General features: G+C 41.1%; 1 protein-coding gene and 1 long non-coding RNA gene across 2 annotated transcripts in view; one reads left to right on the top strand and one right to left on the bottom strand.

Moving 5' to 3' along the window:
* Nucleotides 1–1982: 1982 nt before the first annotated feature.
* Nucleotides 1983–19969, bottom strand: THAP12 (THAP domain containing 12). Its single transcript, XM_041467282.1, has 5 exons — nt 19835–19969; nt 7771–7891; nt 6153–6260; nt 5146–5182; nt 1983–4885 (listed from the first exon to the last, which is right to left on the bottom strand). Exons 1-5 carry the CDS (start codon nt 19921–19923, stop codon nt 2940–2942), a joined length of 2301 nt encoding a protein of 766 aa, XP_041323216.1. The 5' UTR covers nt 19924–19969; the 3' UTR covers nt 1983–2939.
* The window catches only part of LOC121353428, a 3783-nt gene continuing 3378 nt past the window's right edge, over nt 19571–19975 (top strand). Inside the window, exon 1 of the long non-coding RNA XR_005955116.1 lies at nt 19571–19665. This is a non-coding gene — a long non-coding RNA (uncharacterized LOC121353428). The remainder of the gene's footprint in view (nt 19666–19975) is intronic.

Genomic DNA, 19975 nt, shown 5'->3' on the forward strand with positions numbered 1-19975 from the left:
CCAGTTTACTCACTGATATATTTAACTTTGGGATACTACAAAACAGAGGAATAGGGGATTACAGGGACATCTGCTCTGTCACTGCTGCTTCTCTATCTCCCTGAACAAACTGCACTTGTACTCGCATTGACTACAAGGACACCTCCAGGGACAACTCTTGCCAGCTTAAACAGAAGACCTACAGGCATGGTTTTTAGAAAAAAGCAAGTTTGCTGCAGGAAAATAAATAATTAGAAATACTGCACAATATGGCAAAAATCAAATGAACAATTACTGTGTCACAGAACATGCACATTGAATTCTATTTGATTAACAGTGTTATTTTTCAAAGTAAAGAAAGCTTATAAAGAGCATGCACGTGTTTTGAAACTGCTGTAGATGTGTTTAAAACTTCCAACTCTTTTTTTTTTTTTTCTGATGTCTCACTAATTACATTTAGGCAAAATGTTGGGGAGATTCCTATTCCTTGTTGGAACTGTTTTCCTTAGGGAAAGTAGAGAGCACAACAGGTCTGGAAATGATGGACTACTAAGCTTCTTTGGGATAACACCTATTTTTATTCTAGGTTAGTGGCTGTTTCTTGAAACATACAATAAAAAGATTTATTTTCCTCTGCTTAAGAGTAATTGGGATGTTTCTGGCCACTCTGAGATTTTGCACTGTTGCACAGAAAGTGATTGTGGAAGACAGAACAGTTGCATCTAGAATCCTTAAGTGGTTCTGCTCCTCCACTTCTTTACAGCACAACCTTGGCACCTGAACAAGTGGATATAGGGTTTCTGAAGATAATGACAGAAATAACACTACAGGAGACAAAATGATACATGCTCTTTTTCCAAGTATCAATACTGGTTTCTAGCAGGAATTCTGTGCATGGGAAGAGGAAATACATTTTGTTTATTAAAACAAACATTACTTTCGCAGAGCATGATAGGCTGAGCAGCTATGGAAATCTACTTTCACTAAAAATTATATCTGAGCAGCAACACTTACACTAATTTTAACAGACCAATTACATTATTACATAGAATGGGCCAAAATGCCAGGTCAAACTAAGGTAAATACCTCACATACACCTTGGAAATATATACTGCCCTGAATTGACAGACTATTTAAAAACTGTAATTCCCTGTCTCCAGAATCTGTTCAACAAAGTGAACTTTTATCTTTAGTGATTGTTTCAATTTCAGACACATTTTTATCAGTCTCAGACCTGCTATAGCAAAATTGTGTAACTGGATTACACTACAGTTGCCTTCTTTCTGTGCACCCCTAGAAATCAGATGGGAAACACTAGTTTCAGTAAATTGTTTTCCTCCACAGAAACCTCTCCTGGTGAAGGGGCACTTATCACTGCAACCTGCTATGCCTTTGCTCCTCCTCATCATAGACCAATCACAGAATCCCAGAATGACCTGGGTAGGAAGGGACCTTACAGACCATCTCAATCCACCCCCCTGCCATGGGCTAGCTAAAAGAGAGGAAATTTACATTATATAGCAGAGGAAATCCTTGGCTGTGAGGGCAGTGAGGCCCTGGCACAGGTTGCCCAGAGACACTGTGGCTGCCCCATGCCTGGAAGCGTTCAAGGCCAGGCTGGACGTGGCTTGAAGCAACCTGGTCTAGTGGAAGGTGTCCCTGCCCATGGCAGGGGGTGGAAATAGATGAGCTTTAAGATTCCTTCCAGCCCAAGCCATTTGATTTTTGATTTGATAAATAAGTTATAAACCTGTCATGCATCAGGACAGCTGCAAAACTTTACTTTTGAACCATTTCAAATTTAATTTCTGCCTGATTGTCAGAACTTCTACAGTGAAAGCACTGTAGTTAGTGCTATCTCAAAATACTTTAAAAAACCTTGCAGAACATGCAGATTAGTGGTACTATCACACAGTTTCCTCTGTCTTCAGAAAATGCCGCTCACTAGAATTGCAGAAACAATGAAATAAAAATTGCTAAAATAAAAAGGCATCTTTACAGAATACATTTGAGGCACAGCTTTACTAGGAAATCCAATGCTACGTAAAAAGCAATTCACATTTTATTTTAAATTTCCATAAACTGTACAAAAATGTTTCATTCTGACCAAAAATAACAGCAATATTTCCAATCTTACTTCTAGACAAACAACAAACTCTTATTTTAATCTTTCCAGAATGAGTTTCCAAATAAACATACTATAAGATGGATGGTGTTTGCATCAGAGTTGGGGCAGAGCAAACAGATTCAAACGTTTGTGGAATAAATTTTAAGTTTTTATTGTCTTTTAAGAACTTAAATACTCCTGCCATGCCTGTTAAGCCTAAAGAAAAAACTTTTGTGTCTGACACAAAGGAATGTAAACAGTCATCAAGAGATTAAAGAGGCTGACTCTTCCAACAAAACCATAAATGTACCCCTATATCACTGACATTCACTTTACACTGAGACCTGTCCACAGCATGGGGATCGTGCAATAGCTGAATCCACTCTCCAAAATGCCACTTAAATATACATCAAAGATTTTTCTTAAAAGTTTGGGGTTTTTAAAAAAATCCTAAGTAACAGAACTGAAATAGATTATACTCTTTTTAATAGTCTGAATTTCTTTCTTATCCTAATTAATCAGTGAATATGTAACAGCCCCATCAGATCTACAATCATAATGTACTTTTTTCATGACGCAATAAAGTAAACGAGCACCTAGTTAAGCCAATCAGATGTAGAAAGCACCTCTGCCAAGAGCATGGGCTTGTGTCAGGCTTGATTTTGTTTGCCAAACACATTTAGTATGGACTAATAACACATAATTTAGGTCTTTGACAACAGCTTGTTCAGCCCAAGGCCTAAAATGAAAACACAATTGCAGTGATTTTTTAAGATTTCACCAGTTTTTCTCCCCAGCTTTGAAACTTAATTAAGAAGAAGCTGTTTCAACAGATTGGTTGGAGCTTAAAACGTTAGGCATCATCTGTTACTTCAGAATTGTTTGAAGGAGTACAGTCTTGAAATTCCACTTTATCTGGATAGAGTTTAATGTAAGTGTCCACCATCAAATCTAAGTCATGTTTTATGTCAAGGTTTATGTTCAGCAAAGCAAGGTTGCTTGACCTTTGCCCTGTCAAGGTGTTTTTCAGGTATGCCTTTAAGCGCTTTCGTCCTATTCCGTATTTCTCATTCTCCACCTTCATCACTGGAAGTAAGCACAAGACTTTAAGCAATGCATAAACATTAGGGAAAAACTTTATGTCAGGCAAGTGAAGTGCTTCATAAATAGTAGCTGGAAGTTCAATATCTTTTCCTCTGTGCTTCCACTTGATTCTCCAACAGTGAAGCTCAGCAGAAAGTGTGTCTGGATTGGGCAAGTCATTTTTGAACATGTCAGCATGATGCTCCTCAGACGTATTGAATTTGAGCTGTCCCATGACTGAGGGCACTAATGATAAACATTTAAGAGCTTTTAAATGTTGTTCTGAGAAAATATCTTTTAATTCTTGAATAATGTGCTCTATTGTTGGGACACTTAGGATTTCTTTGTAGTAATTTTCTGATGTCATATCAGGGTCGAAGTTCCCCTGTTGTGCCCTGAGAAATTTTCCTGGGAGTTTAATTTGTACATCCAGTTTTGTAGCCAAATTTGTGGCTTCCTCAAACCAAAATTCATGGTAAACTTCAATATTCTCCATCACTTCATTCAGAGAGTGCAATACTGCTGTTAAGCTGCCAGCTGCAAAGAACACATCTGATGTTTGTCCCTGGAGATTTTTTCCAAATGCTCTTGTAAAAGACAGAACATTTTTCATAATTACAATAGTGACAATGAAATCAAAATCTGTTAGTGCACTTGAAAGTACAAATGCTCGACCAACAATGAAGTTGTTCCACCTGACAGAAAAGTCACTGCTAACAGCATCCAAGCACAGTACCAGCGCTTGCAGGAGGTCCACTAATACCTCAAAAGTATCATGCCTGCCTGTCCAGTGAGAACGGCAGATCTTCTTCAACTCATTACCCTTTTCATCATTGTCCTGAAAAAGAGCAGAAATTGTGTTGTCCAGTTCTACTAGTAATTGTGGAGACTGGTTAAAAAGACAGCAAACTTCTTCAATTGTTCCTAATGCAATGGAAACACCAACAACAGGAACAGACTTTGCCAGCCAAACATTTAAGGCACATGAGGAACACAGCGTATACACAGCTTGTGGATACTTTTCCAAGAGTCTTGTAGCCACAACTTTCATTTTAGAAGCAAATCCACTGGAGACAATGTAGGCTTGACCCCGACAGTACTCCATGTTTAGACCCCACTTTTCAGTAATAGTTGCGTGGAACTTAACAGCTAAAATTTCAGGATCAGCCTCATATGGTAAAAACCCTATGAATTCTTCTCTTAGATTGTGAGAATCATCAACGAACCTCACCAGCACTGGCAAATGTTCCTCTCCTGCTATGTCTACTACTTCATCGGTGACAATAGAAAAGAAGTGCGAGTCTCTTACTTCCCTCAGTGTCTCCTCTCTAACACAGTTTTCACAGATCTCAAGCATTTGTTTCTGCTGAGTTTTTGAACAATACTCAAGGTTGACTGCAGTCATCTCAAATCGTTTCCTCAGAACTTCATCGCCACCATTTATTCTATATTCCAGTAGAGCCTGAAAGTTATCTGAAGTAAAAATACCTTCTGGAAGTTCATCAACATTATGGCCATCCAATGGAATATTCTGTTTACCCATTAAGATCAAAATTTCAAATAATGATTTCAGGTAATCTTTGTTTTCTCTTTCTTCCAGTGTTAAGGGAACAGCTTTTTCCTCTTGTTCTTCCTCTCCTTCCACTGAGACAGTATTTTGCTCATTGTTTTCATTTGATTCTGGAGTTGCCTGTTTCTGTTCAAAAGCATCATCAACTACAAAATGAAAACACTGTAAGTGTCAAAAATAAAATATAACATTTACTTGTCCATTACCTTTAAGTTACCAGAGTCCAGAGAAGAATGTTTCCAGTTTAAAAGCAAATTAGTATTTTGGAAACAATTTAGACTGGCTGGCTGAATCAAGAAGGAACTAAATTATCTTCCTGCTATATATAAACTAATAGTTTGAGTCCTGCATTACCTCATCAGCCTTAGCAAATAAAGTTATTATCTCAATTATTTTGATCACTTACTCTTTTGCTGCTTCAATGTTCTTATTTCATCTTCACTCTTAAAAAAACAAACAAAAAGAATTTATATAGTTGATAATGTCTAACACGTGACCTTAAAATATTGTTGACAATGTCTAACACCTGACCTTAAAATATTAGCATCTCAAGATCAGATACAAATACTAGATGAGACCAGTTAACATTTGCCAAAAAGTGCTAGAAATTCTAACACGAGGAGGTTTCTTGAGGTAGTTTATTACAGCCATGACATGTATCTACTAACTACATGAGAACAGTTGTATTAGGAGGTTCTTCAATATGTATAATTATTAGTAAATAGATTCTATTGCAATTTGGAAACGTGCTGCCAGTAGACAGAAGTATCTTTAACTCCATTTTAAGTCAACAGATGCAACCAAACTCACAAAGAAGTATTTAGAAATTGTCTGCAATTTTTCAAGTATAAACAGAGATTAGGAGTGGCATTCCTCTTAATTGTCAGTATACTTATAACCATGGAGACACTTTCTCCCCTAAATGACACACAAGACACAATCCCACAAAAAAAATTTCTCAATCTTGGTTTTATCCATGGATCATTTTTTCACAACAATAAGCTAAAACATGCATGTCTGAATTGATTCAGATTTCAGAAGTTAAATGGGTGAACCAAAGACCACAATCAACATGCAGCAGGAATTTTGGGGTATCAAGCTTCAGTTGTGTTCAGCTGGCACTGTAGTAACAAGGAAAAGAAAATTATACAATTGATTTGGATGAAAGAATCAGCTCTGGACCAACACATTTAATTTTCCAGATTATTTCTTCAAGATTTCCTTAGATAAAATTTTTATCATGCATTTAACTTACAATCAACAAAAAAGATGCAGGAATAGGCAGCATATAAAATACAAACACTCAAGTGGCTAAATATTTTTATTTTACATTTTTGTGTAAAAATTTCACATTAACTTACTTGTCATCTTTTCTTTTAATAATAAACCAATAATTTTACATTAAAAACTTACCAGCTCTTTTATCCTTTTCCTATGTCTGCTGTGGGGATTGTTCAGGTGACTTGTAAGATCAAATATAGTTGGCACAGCATTATCCCGTAAAACCGTTCTGTATGGGCTCTGTAAAGAAACAAACATCTCAACTAGGGAATTCTTTCAGAAATTTCAGACACTGCCCTTTTTTTTCTCTCCTTCTTTTCTTGTTTATGTTATTATTCTAAAGCACTTTGACTTTTTGATGTTACCAAAGAGAAAGGTAAGCTATGCAATTTACATTTCAGGGATATCAAGAGAACACTGAAAATAGGAAGACAGATATTATAGAAAACTCCAATCCAAACTACAAATCCTCTTTTTTGTCCCCATTATCTTTATATCAAAGACCCTGGATGCAATAATTTTAATTTACTGCAATATTATGATTTTGTAAAAAAACAAACATTCTGGATAAAAAGACGGTTATGCATCAGAAAGAAAACATTTTGTTACTATTGTGTTTTGGGTTTAATCACTTATTTCACAATTCTAGAAACATTTCATTGTGAAAATGTTCAATTGCTTCTTTTTGTAGAACTATGAAGTCCACCAAGCACTACTGTGTAAGATCATATTGAGGGAAAATTTATCTGTGAATAAAAAAAAAGAAGAAAAGACTTCTAGATGATCATGTAAGTGCTCCCAGTTAAAAAAAATATTTAAAGTAAAATGTTATATTTGGGTATACTGTAAACCTGCGTTGCCTATACTGGCTAATTTCTACTAAGTACAAAATTGTAACTGATGTCATCTTGTCATTAGATAGAAATACATTTCAAATAAACCCAGTTTCATAGTGTTTCCTTTCAGAGTCATAATTACTTCCAATTTTCATCTGTTTCAGGGATGCTGGCTAATTAGAGACCTCATCATGTGTAATACCACTAGAACTTCAGAGTTTGACCTGCATATTTTAATTATCCTTCATAACCAAAAGATCCATTTTGGTTATGTACCATAGTGAAATTCAGCCTAGAAATTAAAACTTGATACAGTCCCAAGTCTACCCTTTCCTAGTCTTATGCAAGCTGTTAAAATCATATTGTTGACAAAAAGAACTGAAAGCTATTATTTCATTAACAGAAAACAGTGCCTTGACTTTAGCCGGATGAAAATTTAACAGGAAATTATAGCTTGTCAGATGTGAAGAGTGTTTAAATCTTGTGGCCAACAACAGAGTGTAATTTAACCAAATGACACCATGTACACACTTCAGGAACAGGACATTAATAAGTTTAAATAATTAGAGATATGCAAAATTACACCCAATAAACTTATATAGTATTGTAATCTCTAGTGAAACAAGTGAAACGAGGAAAGCACTGCAGTGAAGGACAGTGTTCAACAAGCACATTAAACTGCCAGGAGCACCACTTTTTCTCTCTCCTCTGACTGTTCATCTTCATTATCATTTTCAATGGCTGAGAGCCTGTGTGGAGCCCCAGACAATGGCAGTGATCCCAATTAAGACTAAGAAATTAATTTTCCTAGGGACAAGTTACCCAGGAGCTGAAAGATTAAAAGGCAGCATTCTGGTGAAAAATGTCAGTCACATTTTGCAAGGTGCAGTAAATAAATGCTTGTTTTTACTTACACTTCTGCATATCATAGAAGTCTCAAAGTGTTTAGCACACAATCTGTAATGCTTGTTGAGTTGATCTGGAGTTTTATCTTCTAAATCTGCCCTTCGACAGTTCTCTACCCATCTCTGACATCTGCACATAAGGAGAAGAATTAGATAATCTTAGGATAAAACAAAATCCCTTACAATTTCAAACCATACTCAAAACTGGAGCCCAAGTGAGTGCGAGTGACCTTGATACAAGGCTCGGGAAAGTTCCTTACAACTTCCTTTGGAACACCCCATCAAATTTTTCTGCTTTTGCCCACCACTCAACATCACCCCATCAAATTCAGGAGTCTTTTCCCTTAATTTATATATTCTTGCCTTTGTCACGCACACACACACACACACAGAGCAGATTGAAGCGCAGTTGCTCATGAAATGTTAACTACTTAATTCTAAAGAATTTGCTTTTAAAAAGAAAAATTAAAAACCAAAGAGATGTGCTTGTAGTCTAAAGTCGTAACATTTTCTAGACAGGTTTTAAGATAGCTGTCTTTTCCACCTCCCTTCAAAATATAGTATTCTTCTTATTTATTGTGGTCACTGGGGGAGTTTCGAGTAGATTTATGAAAGCGAAATAATAACAACAGAAAAGCAACCATTCCACAGACAGTGCTTCCACACTCAAAGAAAGTTCTCCTTGGATATGTATTTTTACATGTATTTACTTTTGCTTTGGATTAGTTCTCCAAGACATACCACAAAGATCAAGAAGTATTTCCTTTATTGACAGGACTCCCTTTAGGTATGCAAGACACCGTCTCTTCTGGTGAGTAAACCACTTGCAGTAATTGATGCAAATGCAATAGTCAGCTTCAACTTTCCCTAACTGGGTATACACCATCACTCTCTGAGCAACAAAGTTACTTGTTCTGTTGCTAGAAGTTAGAAGAAAGCAATTTCACTATCACTTTGACTGCAAACGTGAAATTATTGTTTCTAGCAGTAAGGAGGGAGAAAAACAACTCGTGATTACTGAACAATATAAGAACAAAGGCTGTCTTGTCAGATGTTTTGGTGGGCAGCCCAGATGAGGAAATCACAGGTCTGACTGGATTCACCTCTGCTTTAGCTCAGTGAAGGGCAATTGTGCAAATGAAAGCGGGGAATCTTTGATTCTGATCTCTGCTGGCTGAACCATTTGCAAATCTCAATTTTTTGCTCATGCAAAATATTAAAGTAACAGTGACTGCAAATGCCATAAATCAAAACCATTTCTAATAGTGCTCTTGGAGATCCATACAGAGTATGCTTAGTAACAACTTAAAATAAGGAAAGAAAACAGTGTTTTAAAAAATCTGATTTTTTGGCACAACAGACCTTGCACTCTTGTCTTGGCAGTGCAATCACCCCAAAAAGAGAACAGGGCAGCTTTCTTCACTTAATCAAATGATATAAACACTCTTCTAAAGTGGGAGATCTGTAGTGTGTAAATTATATTGACTCTGGCTCTCAGACTTTCCCAATGGGTGTCGACTATTAAACAACTCATTAAATGTGTTCACAGAGACTGATCAGCCTCCTCTATAGTTAGTGGGGAGGGTTTCAGTCCAGAGAAAGAGCGTGACCCTATGGTCTTACCTGCTTCTCTCAGTGCTTCAAGTAAGCTGACAAACATTGAGAGGGAGCAAAGCCAGAGCTCCTTACATTATGTTAACTCCCCTGAATCACCTCTTGGCAATCACAGGAGGCAGGAAATGTGATTTGAGGCAAACTGGTGGCAGGAATGATACATTCAGAACGGGCACACAGTTGGCAAGGGCAGGCAAACATCAGCCTGAATTCTTTGCCCTCCCATGTTAATGCCAACCAAAGAACCTAAGCAGGTACTTAGTAAGTACTAAGCAGTACTTAGTAATAATCAAGGATCAGACCAATGAGTGACAGCAAGAGATACCACCAGCTCTTCAGAGGGGGCTTACTCAAAAATGAGTCTCACACAGATTTCATTAACCACCCAATACTCCTTTCCTGATGCCTTAAGTTTTAACTTTCATATTATCCAGATTCTGTACTGCATTAGTATGTAACTCTGAACTTCCTATGAAGTGTTAGCAAGCTCTCCTCACAGTTTAGTTAGACAAACAATCCTTTTCCAGCCCGAGAACCAAGGACACTTTTGCAGCTTCAGGCCCAAAAAGTATAAACAACAGCAAATTGAGGAGAGCAATCTGGAGGATAGGACTTCATAACCTGAAGCTGTAATTGGACAATTAACCCTAATATGCAAATGCGGCAAAACTTACAAAAGTGTGAAAACACGTGACCTGTTGTCCAACATGGGTGTAGCCTCGGCCAGGCTCTTGTACTGCCAAAGGTGTATTCTTTGAAGGCCTTTTTAATAAATACCTGCTTTATTCCTTTAACACTCTAGCCTCTGTTCTAGGTGGCCTCTCAAGGCATCATTCCCTTACAAAGTTCTTCAGCAGTTGCACAAAAACTGGCTGTGGCAGCTGCCTTTTGTGCTGAAGTAAACACTGCCTGTGATGCCCAATGATTTTTGCCCGTTTTCTTTTATACATTCCCTGTATTCTTACACATATATTTGTAACTTTGTAGCCTATTGTTCTATTTGTGGCTAGTTTTCCCAGTACTTTACCCTACCTTTTCCCTAGGCAGAAAAAAACCCACATTCCAAGGCCCCCTATCCTATCTTGGCTCTGTCTGGGAACCAAGGCCAAAAAAACAGCTCTTCAAGACACATTTTCATAAACAACATTTAGTTCTCATCTAAGGAAGGTGGGGGGAGGACATGGGCAGGATTCAAAGATTGGACTAAGGAAAATGGCATCACCTCTTATGTTTCTAACTGGTGATTTTTTTCAATTATGCTGATTTGCTAAACTTTTAAAACTGTATTCACTCAATGGGGGGTGGGCATTTCGTGGGTATTTTTCCACATCTGTCCCTGGAGGCCTCCAATGAAGACCAGCCTTTGTGTTGCCTCCTATACTAATACTATCTCTGGGGTATGTTGTTTTATTTCTAGGTTCTTTAAGGCATCACCTGAGCACCTGATCCAAAAGAATCACCTGGGCACCTGATCTACATAATCCTAGAGTGGTTTGGGTTACAAAGGACCTTACAGCCCATCTTGTTCCACCTTCCATTAGAACTGGCTGCTCCAAGTCCCATCCAGCCTGGCCTTGAACACTCCCAGGGATGGAACAGCCACAGCTTGTCTGGGCAATTTGTGCCAGGGCCTTACCACCCTCACAGGGAGGAATTTCTTCCCAATACCTAATCTAAATTTCCCCCCTTTCATATCATGGATCAGATATGGGCACCAAGCTTCTCAACCCACTGGAGCAGCATATCAGCAACCAGAGTTCTAGAAATTTAGGAAGCTCTAATGGCAAAGGCTGAAATGTTGACATTCTCTCAGGTAGCTACAGGACTAAAAGGAGATGACAGGTTATATGACTGAACTCAAACCTGAAAACTCCATCTGAGTTTTTATTCAGCCTTTCAGTCTCACTGTGAGTTTGGTTCCAAATAGAACACTCTCTGAGGAATGGAATAACAAAGAAAAAGGAAGTCAGACACCTGAGATCACCCACTATAGCTCTACAGTAATCAAAGCGACCCTCAAGCAGGGAAAAATTATGAGGAGGATTCCATTGATATCAGAAGGCTAATTAATTACTTTATTATACTATATTATTCTATACTATATTATATTACATCTAAACTGAATCTGCCAAGCTCTCAACTGCACTCAACTCGTGACTGTCTGCCGACAGTCCCAACATACACACACACTCGGCCCTGATGAGCCAAGGAAACAAAACACCATCACTTTGGGTAAACAATCTCCATACTGCATTCTATTTTGGCACAACACAGGCACAGCAAATGAGATAAGAATTGTTTTTCCTTTCTCTGAGGTTTAGAGAATGTGAATCCCAGAATATCCTTGGGAATTTGTGCCTTGCTTTTCTCTGTGAAGAGAAATGTGGCTACATTGCTCTGCATGGTATTATCCAAGAAGCAACTAGAAAGATCTTAGAATAAAATTTGTATTAACTTTTACCAAATCTTTCAGTATTCAACTAATGCATACCATATACTGTTACACAAGTCCTTCCATTGCAATATATTTGGCATAAATTAAAAGCTATCTCAATGCAATATATTACACCACTGTTGTTGATGAGTACACCTAATGCAAGCAGCTTTAGTGTTTGCAGGCTATGAAGTGGTACTGACCTCGTGCCTAACAAAGTCCTGGAAGTCCTGTGCCACTGGCTGGCTAGGGGTCGCTGGTCCTGCCTTGGGTCACCACAACCCTCCCCAGAGGTACAGGCTTAGGGCAGAGTGGCTGGAAAGTTGACTGTTAGAAAGGACCTGGGGGTGCTGGTCAACAGTGGCTGAATATGAGCCCAGATGTGCCCAGGGGAGCAAGAAGGAAAAAGGGCACCTGGCCTGTACCAGCAATGGTGTGGCCACAGGCCCAGTACAGTAACTGCCTCTCTGTGCTGGGCACTAGTGAGGCACTTCCAATCCTGGGGTCAGTTTTGGGGTCCTTGCAATCTTGATGTAGGTGCTGGAGTGTGCCCAGAGAAGGGAATGGAGCTGGGGAAGGGTCTGGAGTACCAGGAGCAGCTGAGGGAGCTGCAGTGGCTCAGCCTGGAGAAAAGGAGGCTCAGGAGGGACCTTTTCACTCCCCACAACTCCCTAACAGGAGGGTGCAGCCAGGTGAGGGTCAGGCTCTGCTCCCAGAGAATAAAGGACAGGACAAAAGGAAACAGCCTCAAGCAGAGGTACAGGCTTAGGGCAGAGTGGCTGGAAAGTTGACTGTTAGAAAGGACCTGGGGGTGCTGGTCAACAGTGGCTGAATATGAGCCCAGATGTGCCCAGGGGAGCAAGAAGGAAAAAGGGCACCTGGCCTGTACCAGCAATGGTGTGGCCACAGGCCCAGTACAGTAACTGCCTCTCTGTGCTGGGCACTAGTGAGGCACTTCCAATCCTGGGGTCAGTTTTGGGGTCCTTGCAATCTTGATGTAGGTGCTGGAGTGTGCCCAGAGAAGGGAATGGAGCTGGGGAAGGGTCTGGAGTACCAGGAGCAGCTGAGGGAGCTGCAGTGGCTCAGCCTGGAGAAAAGGAGGCTCAGGAGGGACCTTTTCACTCCCCACAACTCCCTAACAGGAGGGTGCAGCCAGGTGAGGGTCAGGCTCTGCTCCCAGAGAATAAAGGACAGGACAAAAGGAAACAGCCTCAAGTTGTGTCAGAGGAGGTTTAGGTTGGGTAAATTTCCTCAATGAAAGGTGGTGAGGTACTGGAACAGGCTGCTCACAGAAGTGGTGGAATCACCATACCTGGTAGTCATCAAAAGGCATATGGATGTGGCACTAGAGGATATGGTTCAGAGGTGAACATGGTGGTGCTGGCTTAATAGTAGGATTTGATGATCACAGAGGGTTTTTCTAACCCTGAAGACTCTGTGATTTTATTCTATGACTTTATTTTGTGAATATTAGGGGATAATTCAAAGGTTGAGCTAAACCTGGTTCAGAAAGCAAGACTGACTAATAGCAAAGTTGTTTCTATTAAAAAAATCCCCAAAACCAAAATGCAACAACCTAAACTCTTACAATAATGATTCATGCCACTACCCGCACATTTTGAAGATTATGTAGGAAATTATTAAAAATTATTATCCACAGCATTTTAATATACAGTGACTCTTTCAAAAAATGTTAACCTAAGAATTCATTTACTATCTTTTTTTAATTGTAAAAGTATTTTCTTCTCTTGCAAGTAAACAGGCAATTGGTTCACAGACAAAACATATTTCTGGAGAGCACATAAAACACCAGCTGAAGTAATTGCTCACTCTAATATGATTATGTGCATGTAGATTCCCTTCAAAAAGGGGGAATTGGAAAGATCTGCTTGTAGAGGAATGCTCATCTCCAAAATGTGTGCTATTTGTGTCCTGTTTTGCAGAAAAGTTATCTTTTTTGTGAATTCAGATTTAGCTGTAGCTATTTGGATGGATTGCCAGGGTGTCAAGTTGATGTACCCTGCCAAAAGCAGGTTCTCCAGCAAGTGCACATCAGGTGAAACACTGTTTTTTGTACAAATATGGTATTTTCTGTGGACTAGTACTTGCTTATAATGGTGGTAATTTTGTGTATGGTTTTTAAGTATATTTATTAAGGCATATTTTAGATATGTACATTTATATAGGTAAGAAGATGGTAAATTACTTTCTCTAGAATAAAGAGAACTGCTGTTGTCTCAAGAAGATATGGTGTTATTCATAAATGGCAAGCATCACCTGTGACTCAGTTTAGCAACATGTTATCTTTTTAATTTTTGAAACAACATTATTAATTTGGAGGACACAGTTTCATTTTTATCCAGGACAAAGATATGCAAAGCATCCTGTCTGAGCAGGAAACTGGGGTTTTGTTGCCTAAGACTTTATACAGCCATTTCAGCAAAAAGAAAAGGAAAAAACTTCAGTTAATTAAAAAAAAAAAAAAAAGTAGATATAAGAAAATGCTTTAAAGTTTCGTTATGGTCTTCGGGAGGTAGAGAGTTAGGTCCATTAAATATGCAGAGAATGCTGACAACCTACTGCAATGGAATAGTAAGGTATAAAACTACCATGTAAATTGATACTTGTAGAATATGTAGATGATTTGTTACTTCCCATCAAGGCTTATGAAGATTGAAAGACACTACTTGTATATGCACTGCTTCAGCAAGAAAAGGCCACTGCGCATCTTTTTTTAAGGTTCAGTTGTGTTGTCAGGAAGTAAAATATTTAGGATTTATATTAATAAAAGGACAAAGATTAGCAGACCCAGGAGAGGTCCAGGCTACGGTAACCAGGTTGTGGTTACTCAACCAGTAACAAATAAAAACCCAATTGCAAGGATTTCTTAAAGATAGAAAGATACGGCAGACTGGATATACCAGGGGTAAAGTAGTTCAGTGAATCATTGGCAGAGGGTACTGTTAAGGAAACTTCCCTGTTGGGCCACCCAGGAGCCACTCTGGCAGACACACTTGCACCACCTGAGCTGGGACTGAGGCCCCTTGGCAGCTCTGACAGTCAGACCAGATTTCCTTAGTGGCTTGACTCCAGGTTTCCCATAGCACAATCTCAGTCATATGAATCTTTAAAATAATTGCAATCACAGTGCAGTTACAAAATCACAGCTCAAGATGATGCATCCAAGGAGGGAACCCAAACAAGTCCAAGTCCTCTCACCAGTCTGAGTGTGGGAAAGTTGGGTGTTGTTGGCTCCTGCGGTGTCTTGGAGTGTCCATATGCCTGGCTGTGCCACAGGTCCCTGTGCCCTTCTGCTGTGCAAAGGGTCAGCAGTGCCTCTTGCTTCTGGCTCTTGCCACCAGAGCTCCATCTGCAGCTGGCGCTGCAGCTGCCCCTGAGCTGCCAGCACTGAATGGATTCCTTAACACTACCAAGACAGAGGATGGGGAGCCTGTGCAATGGGGTTCAGAAACAGAAAAGGCTTTCCAACCAAAGCTTTAGCTTTGACTCTGGCATTGGGATTGCCAGATTACTCCAAGGCCTTTTGAACTATTTCTGCATGAGAAGACAGGCTTATGGAGCTTGTGAAGTCCTTATGCAAAACCTGCATCCACAAGACTGCCCTGAGTCTGATGACTCAACTCAATGGGATGCTGTAGCAGCAGGGAATAATTCCTATGTTAAAAGCAATAGCAGCTATTGTGGTTTACCAGTATTACCGAACGGGACTGCCTTGGTCTGTCTGGTCCCAGCTGCTGACCAAATAGCCACACCTGTGGAGTTTTCTCCCCAGAGACGCTATTCAGTACCTGTGGTTGCAGCTGGGCACGTGGGGACAAGTCCGGGCATGTTCCAAGCTCCAGTGCTTGCGGACTGGGGCTTGTTGGTAGAAGAGGCCTCCCTGAGCTGGAGAAACTTTTAAGGCGATGGTGAAGGAAGGAGTGGGTCCTGATGGAGAGTTTTGAATCCAGAGTTTTTATTTCGGGCTGCATGGCCTCTGAATCCTGCAACAACTCCAACAGAACTCCCACCTCGTGGTGTGCTTGTCCTTTTACCTGGGGAGAGGGGCAGGGGAGGGAACACAGGGAGCACCAACCAGATATGGGGGGAGGGGGTCTCAGGTGAGAGGGACACCTGGGTGAGCCAATGGCCCCCCAGGGGGTGGAGAGCATCCTTTGAACCTGCCAATCACTCGATGCCCTCTGGAATTTCTGGGTTGATAGACAGTGCCCAGCAGGGGTCAAGGGTGGGGAAAAGGAGAGGTGATTGACACACCACCTGGGGAAGGAAACTTCAGGGGAGGGACTGGGAAACTGAGGCACACCACGACAACACACTGCAACAAACAGAAACAACAATTACCTCGAAAAGGAGCAAACTTAGGTCCAAGTCACCCAACAACCATGTATACATGAAATGAACATGATTCTTAAACATGCTTCACAAGCATCATCCCCACAAAGAGCATACAGATGCAAATAAATTATTTAAATACCCATATTAGTTTGATTTTTTTTTAATCCATAACTTTATTTCCCATTCCCTTCAACAGTGAGCTGCATCATGATGTAGTGTTTCTGTACACTGTAGCTGCTCAGGTAGTGTTTCACTTCAGCCACCTACAGGGAGATATGCATGATCAGTCTCTAGAGAACTTGGATCTAGTCCCATTCTCCAATGGATCCTCATACATGAATGGCAAATGACACACAGGCTACACAGGAATGAGAAACTTAGAGGTGCTTAAAGCGGAACCGCTACAACCCTTGGTGAATGCCCATGAGGCTGACTTGACTTGCATTAGGAAGAGCAGCCTGGTGGAGATGTAATTAATGAGTGACTGCACTAATTCTAAATAAGCTTTTGGAGGGCATCATACATCTATGCTACTGAAGGAACCATGGTTCTTTTACTTCAGCAGAAAAGAATGTATTTAATGGAACTGAAATACAAGTGTTGCTGGAAGCTACCAAGCTTACAAGAGAAATCACTTTAGTACACTGTCCAGCTCCTACCAAAGGCTCCTGTGAAACAAAGGAATAATAAAACTGCTCAAACTTGTAGTCAGGTAGATTTAAAATGGCCTGGAGTTTAGGAGTAGTACTATGGGATAGCAAGATATTGGAAATAACTCTCACCAGCCTCTGGTGTGGTCATCAACAGGAACAGTGTTTGGCAGAGAATTATATCCAGGACCAGCCTCTTAGAAAATAAATGGGTGGAGACAACTTTACACAAAATAATAAATAATAAATAAAACAAAATCCAGCTACAAGACATACAATCTGGAGATGAAGGATTAACTCAGGTATTTTCAGTAAAATCCAAATTGGAAGTTAAATAGGAAGGACCATATACTGCCATATACTATTTCCTGTAAGTTTTTAGGTAAGGAAACTGGATACACCATTCTCACATCAAATGAGTAGTGGATGATGTATTTTAACAACTTTAAGATGTATTTTAACAACTTTATTTTCAGCTTTCCCACTGTAAGCTGTGAAGGGCAAATAACATTTTGGGACAATGCACTTTGCTCACCATCCCAGTCTGACCTACAAAAGTGAGAGCAAGCAGTACAAGGAACATATTTTCATTTCCATCCACAGACTACTGTAGACCAACCCTCAGAATAAAGCACCCTCAAGTCTGTAAAACCAAAAGGATGCACGGATTTATCAGTCTCTAAATGCTCTTGGTAAAATAGAATATATGATCAACTTTGGACAGAAAGTTGTAAAATATTAAGGGGGGGAACGTCTAGAGAACTTAGAACATAGTCTTTGTCACTGACTGTTTTTAAGAGTACAAAGATGCTATAAACAGTTTATGTATAGTTTCTCCTTCCTCCTGCCCATCTTGTGAGACCCCATCTGAAATACTGTGTACAGTCTGCCCCAATATAAAGACAGACATGGAAATGTTGGATCATGTCCACAAAGCTGGCAAGAGAACTGGAGCATCTCCTGTGTGGAGACAGAATGAGAAAGTCAGGGCTGGTCAGCCTGGAGAAGAGAAGGTTGTGCGGAGACCTCCCAGCACCTTCCAGTGTCTGAAGGGGCTACAGGGAAGTAGGAGAGGAACTCTGCATCAGGAACTGTAGTGACAGGACATGGAGAAATGGCTTCAAACTGTAAGTGGGGAAATTTAGGTTAGATATATGAAGGAAATTTTTTACAGTGAGGGTTGGAGGCCCTGCCATAGGTTGCCAAGAGAAGCTGAGGCTGCCCCATTCCTGGAAGTTCCAAGGGCTGGCTGGGAGAAAGGCAGTCTAATGGAAGGTGTACCTGCCCATGGCTTGGAATGAGATGAGCTTCAAGGTTCCTTCCAACACAAACCATCCTACAGTTTATAAAATAGAGTTTTAAAAAATTTAATCTTTAAAATGAAAAGTCACGCACCTTTAAGTACCTCTCTGCACTGCTACCATGGAAAACACTCATTCAAAATGTCCTTCCATAAAAAAATTATAAACTCAAGAGGGTATTTTCTTCATACAGTAAACTGCCATCTACTGACAAATTCTGTACAGCTTGATGTGACTCACATTTTACAGCATGGACCTCTTACAAATTAAGTCTGAAGCTCAGACAGTGCCAATTTTCTTCAATTCCACACTAACTGCAGATATTCCTTTGTGTGAGATCTTAAGGGTCTCACAGGACAGATGGTAGAAAGAGACAACAGTAAGAGCAAATCATGAAAATGACAGAATAAGAGTAGGTAAACAAGCACTTCGATTTCAGTTCTTATTAAAGCAAAAGCATACGGAATATGGATTGTATTACAATACCTTGCATGTACTAGACATCAAGAGGTCTGGATAGCCTTTACAGCAAGGCCTTGCATTCATCCAGGAGAACTTCATAACATATACAAAATCACAACTTTAGAGAGAGAGCAGCTACTACCTATATAAGCTTTTTGTATCTTAATTTGAAATTGCTTGGAGGGTCTGTTTCCTTAGAAAATACTACATATGCATAATTCCCATGGGGTTTTGATTTTTCCAAAAATCAGGTCAAGCAGCTTCAAGGAAGGAAGGAAGTAAATATCATGTATAAATCATGAAAAACCCAGCCTTAACTACCAACTGTTAGAAAAGAGTAACTGGTATTGCTCTATGTCTGTGCCCCATTCAATGTTGTGAGCATCATGCTAAATCAAGTGATTTTAAGAGTATCATCTTGATTTAAGGGTGAACCTTTACATGGGGGTTTCTACGTCTAAGTGCGTGATTTATTTTTCACTGTGTCTCACTCACACATTTTTTGCTCTACCAGTACACCATCCCTGCTTTTCACCTATTGGGAATTTCTCCCATCACCTCTGCTGTTGGTCATGATGCTTTGCTACCATCCTAGTAGCAATCTTGTGACAGTTCCTCCCCGCCGCAGTGGTGTCCCACTTGCCACACACACACCTCATCGTGCAGCACCACATCTCCTAATACACAGAGCACCACTGATGGACCTTCACTGCCTGAACCAGTGCTGAGCCTGCGCGGGCCCCTCACAGTGCAGGGCTCCCCTCCCTGAGCCCACGGCTCCGACACCCCTCCAGCTGCCCTCCATCTCTCACAGCCATACATCCCATTGCACCGCCTCACACACAGCCGCACCCTGCCCACAGGCAGGCAGCCCCCACCCCGTCTCGGCCAGGTACCCTCTTCCCGCCGCATCCCGGAGCGGCGCCGCTCCCGTCCCCACCACTCCCCCGAGGGGCGGCAGCCGCCGCCGTCCCGGCGCAGGCGCACCCGCCGCCACAGCCCGGAGGGTCCCAGGGCCCCGCCCCGCCGGAGAGAGCGCGGCCTCCGCAGGCACCATCGGAGGTCCGGGCGGCCGCCGGCCCCGCGGGTAAGGAGGCGCGGCTGGGGAGGCGCGGGGGAAGCAGAGCGGGCAGGGGGAAGGGAGCCAGTTCTCCGGCACGATGTCTCCTCAGACAGGCAGCGCTGTGCGCCGGCGGGGCCTGAGGGGGAGAGCCGGGCGCCCCTCCCCCAGCCCGCCCCTCCCGAGGTGGGCTCACCTGGCCGGATCGCGGGGGAAGCGGAAGAAGGCCAGGTCGGACTGGGTGCTCTTGCGGGTGCAGTTGGGCGCCGCGCAGAAGTTCGGCATGGTTCCCCCGTCGGCGCCGCTGCCCCTTTAAATCCGCGGGCCGGCGGGAGGG

The sequence above is a fragment of the Pyrgilauda ruficollis genome, unplaced genomic scaffold (assembly GCF_017590135.1).
Source record: "Pyrgilauda ruficollis isolate IOZ18807 unplaced genomic scaffold, ASM1759013v1 scaffold204, whole genome shotgun sequence".
Lineage (NCBI taxonomy): Eukaryota > Metazoa > Chordata > Aves > Passeriformes > Passeridae > Pyrgilauda > Pyrgilauda ruficollis.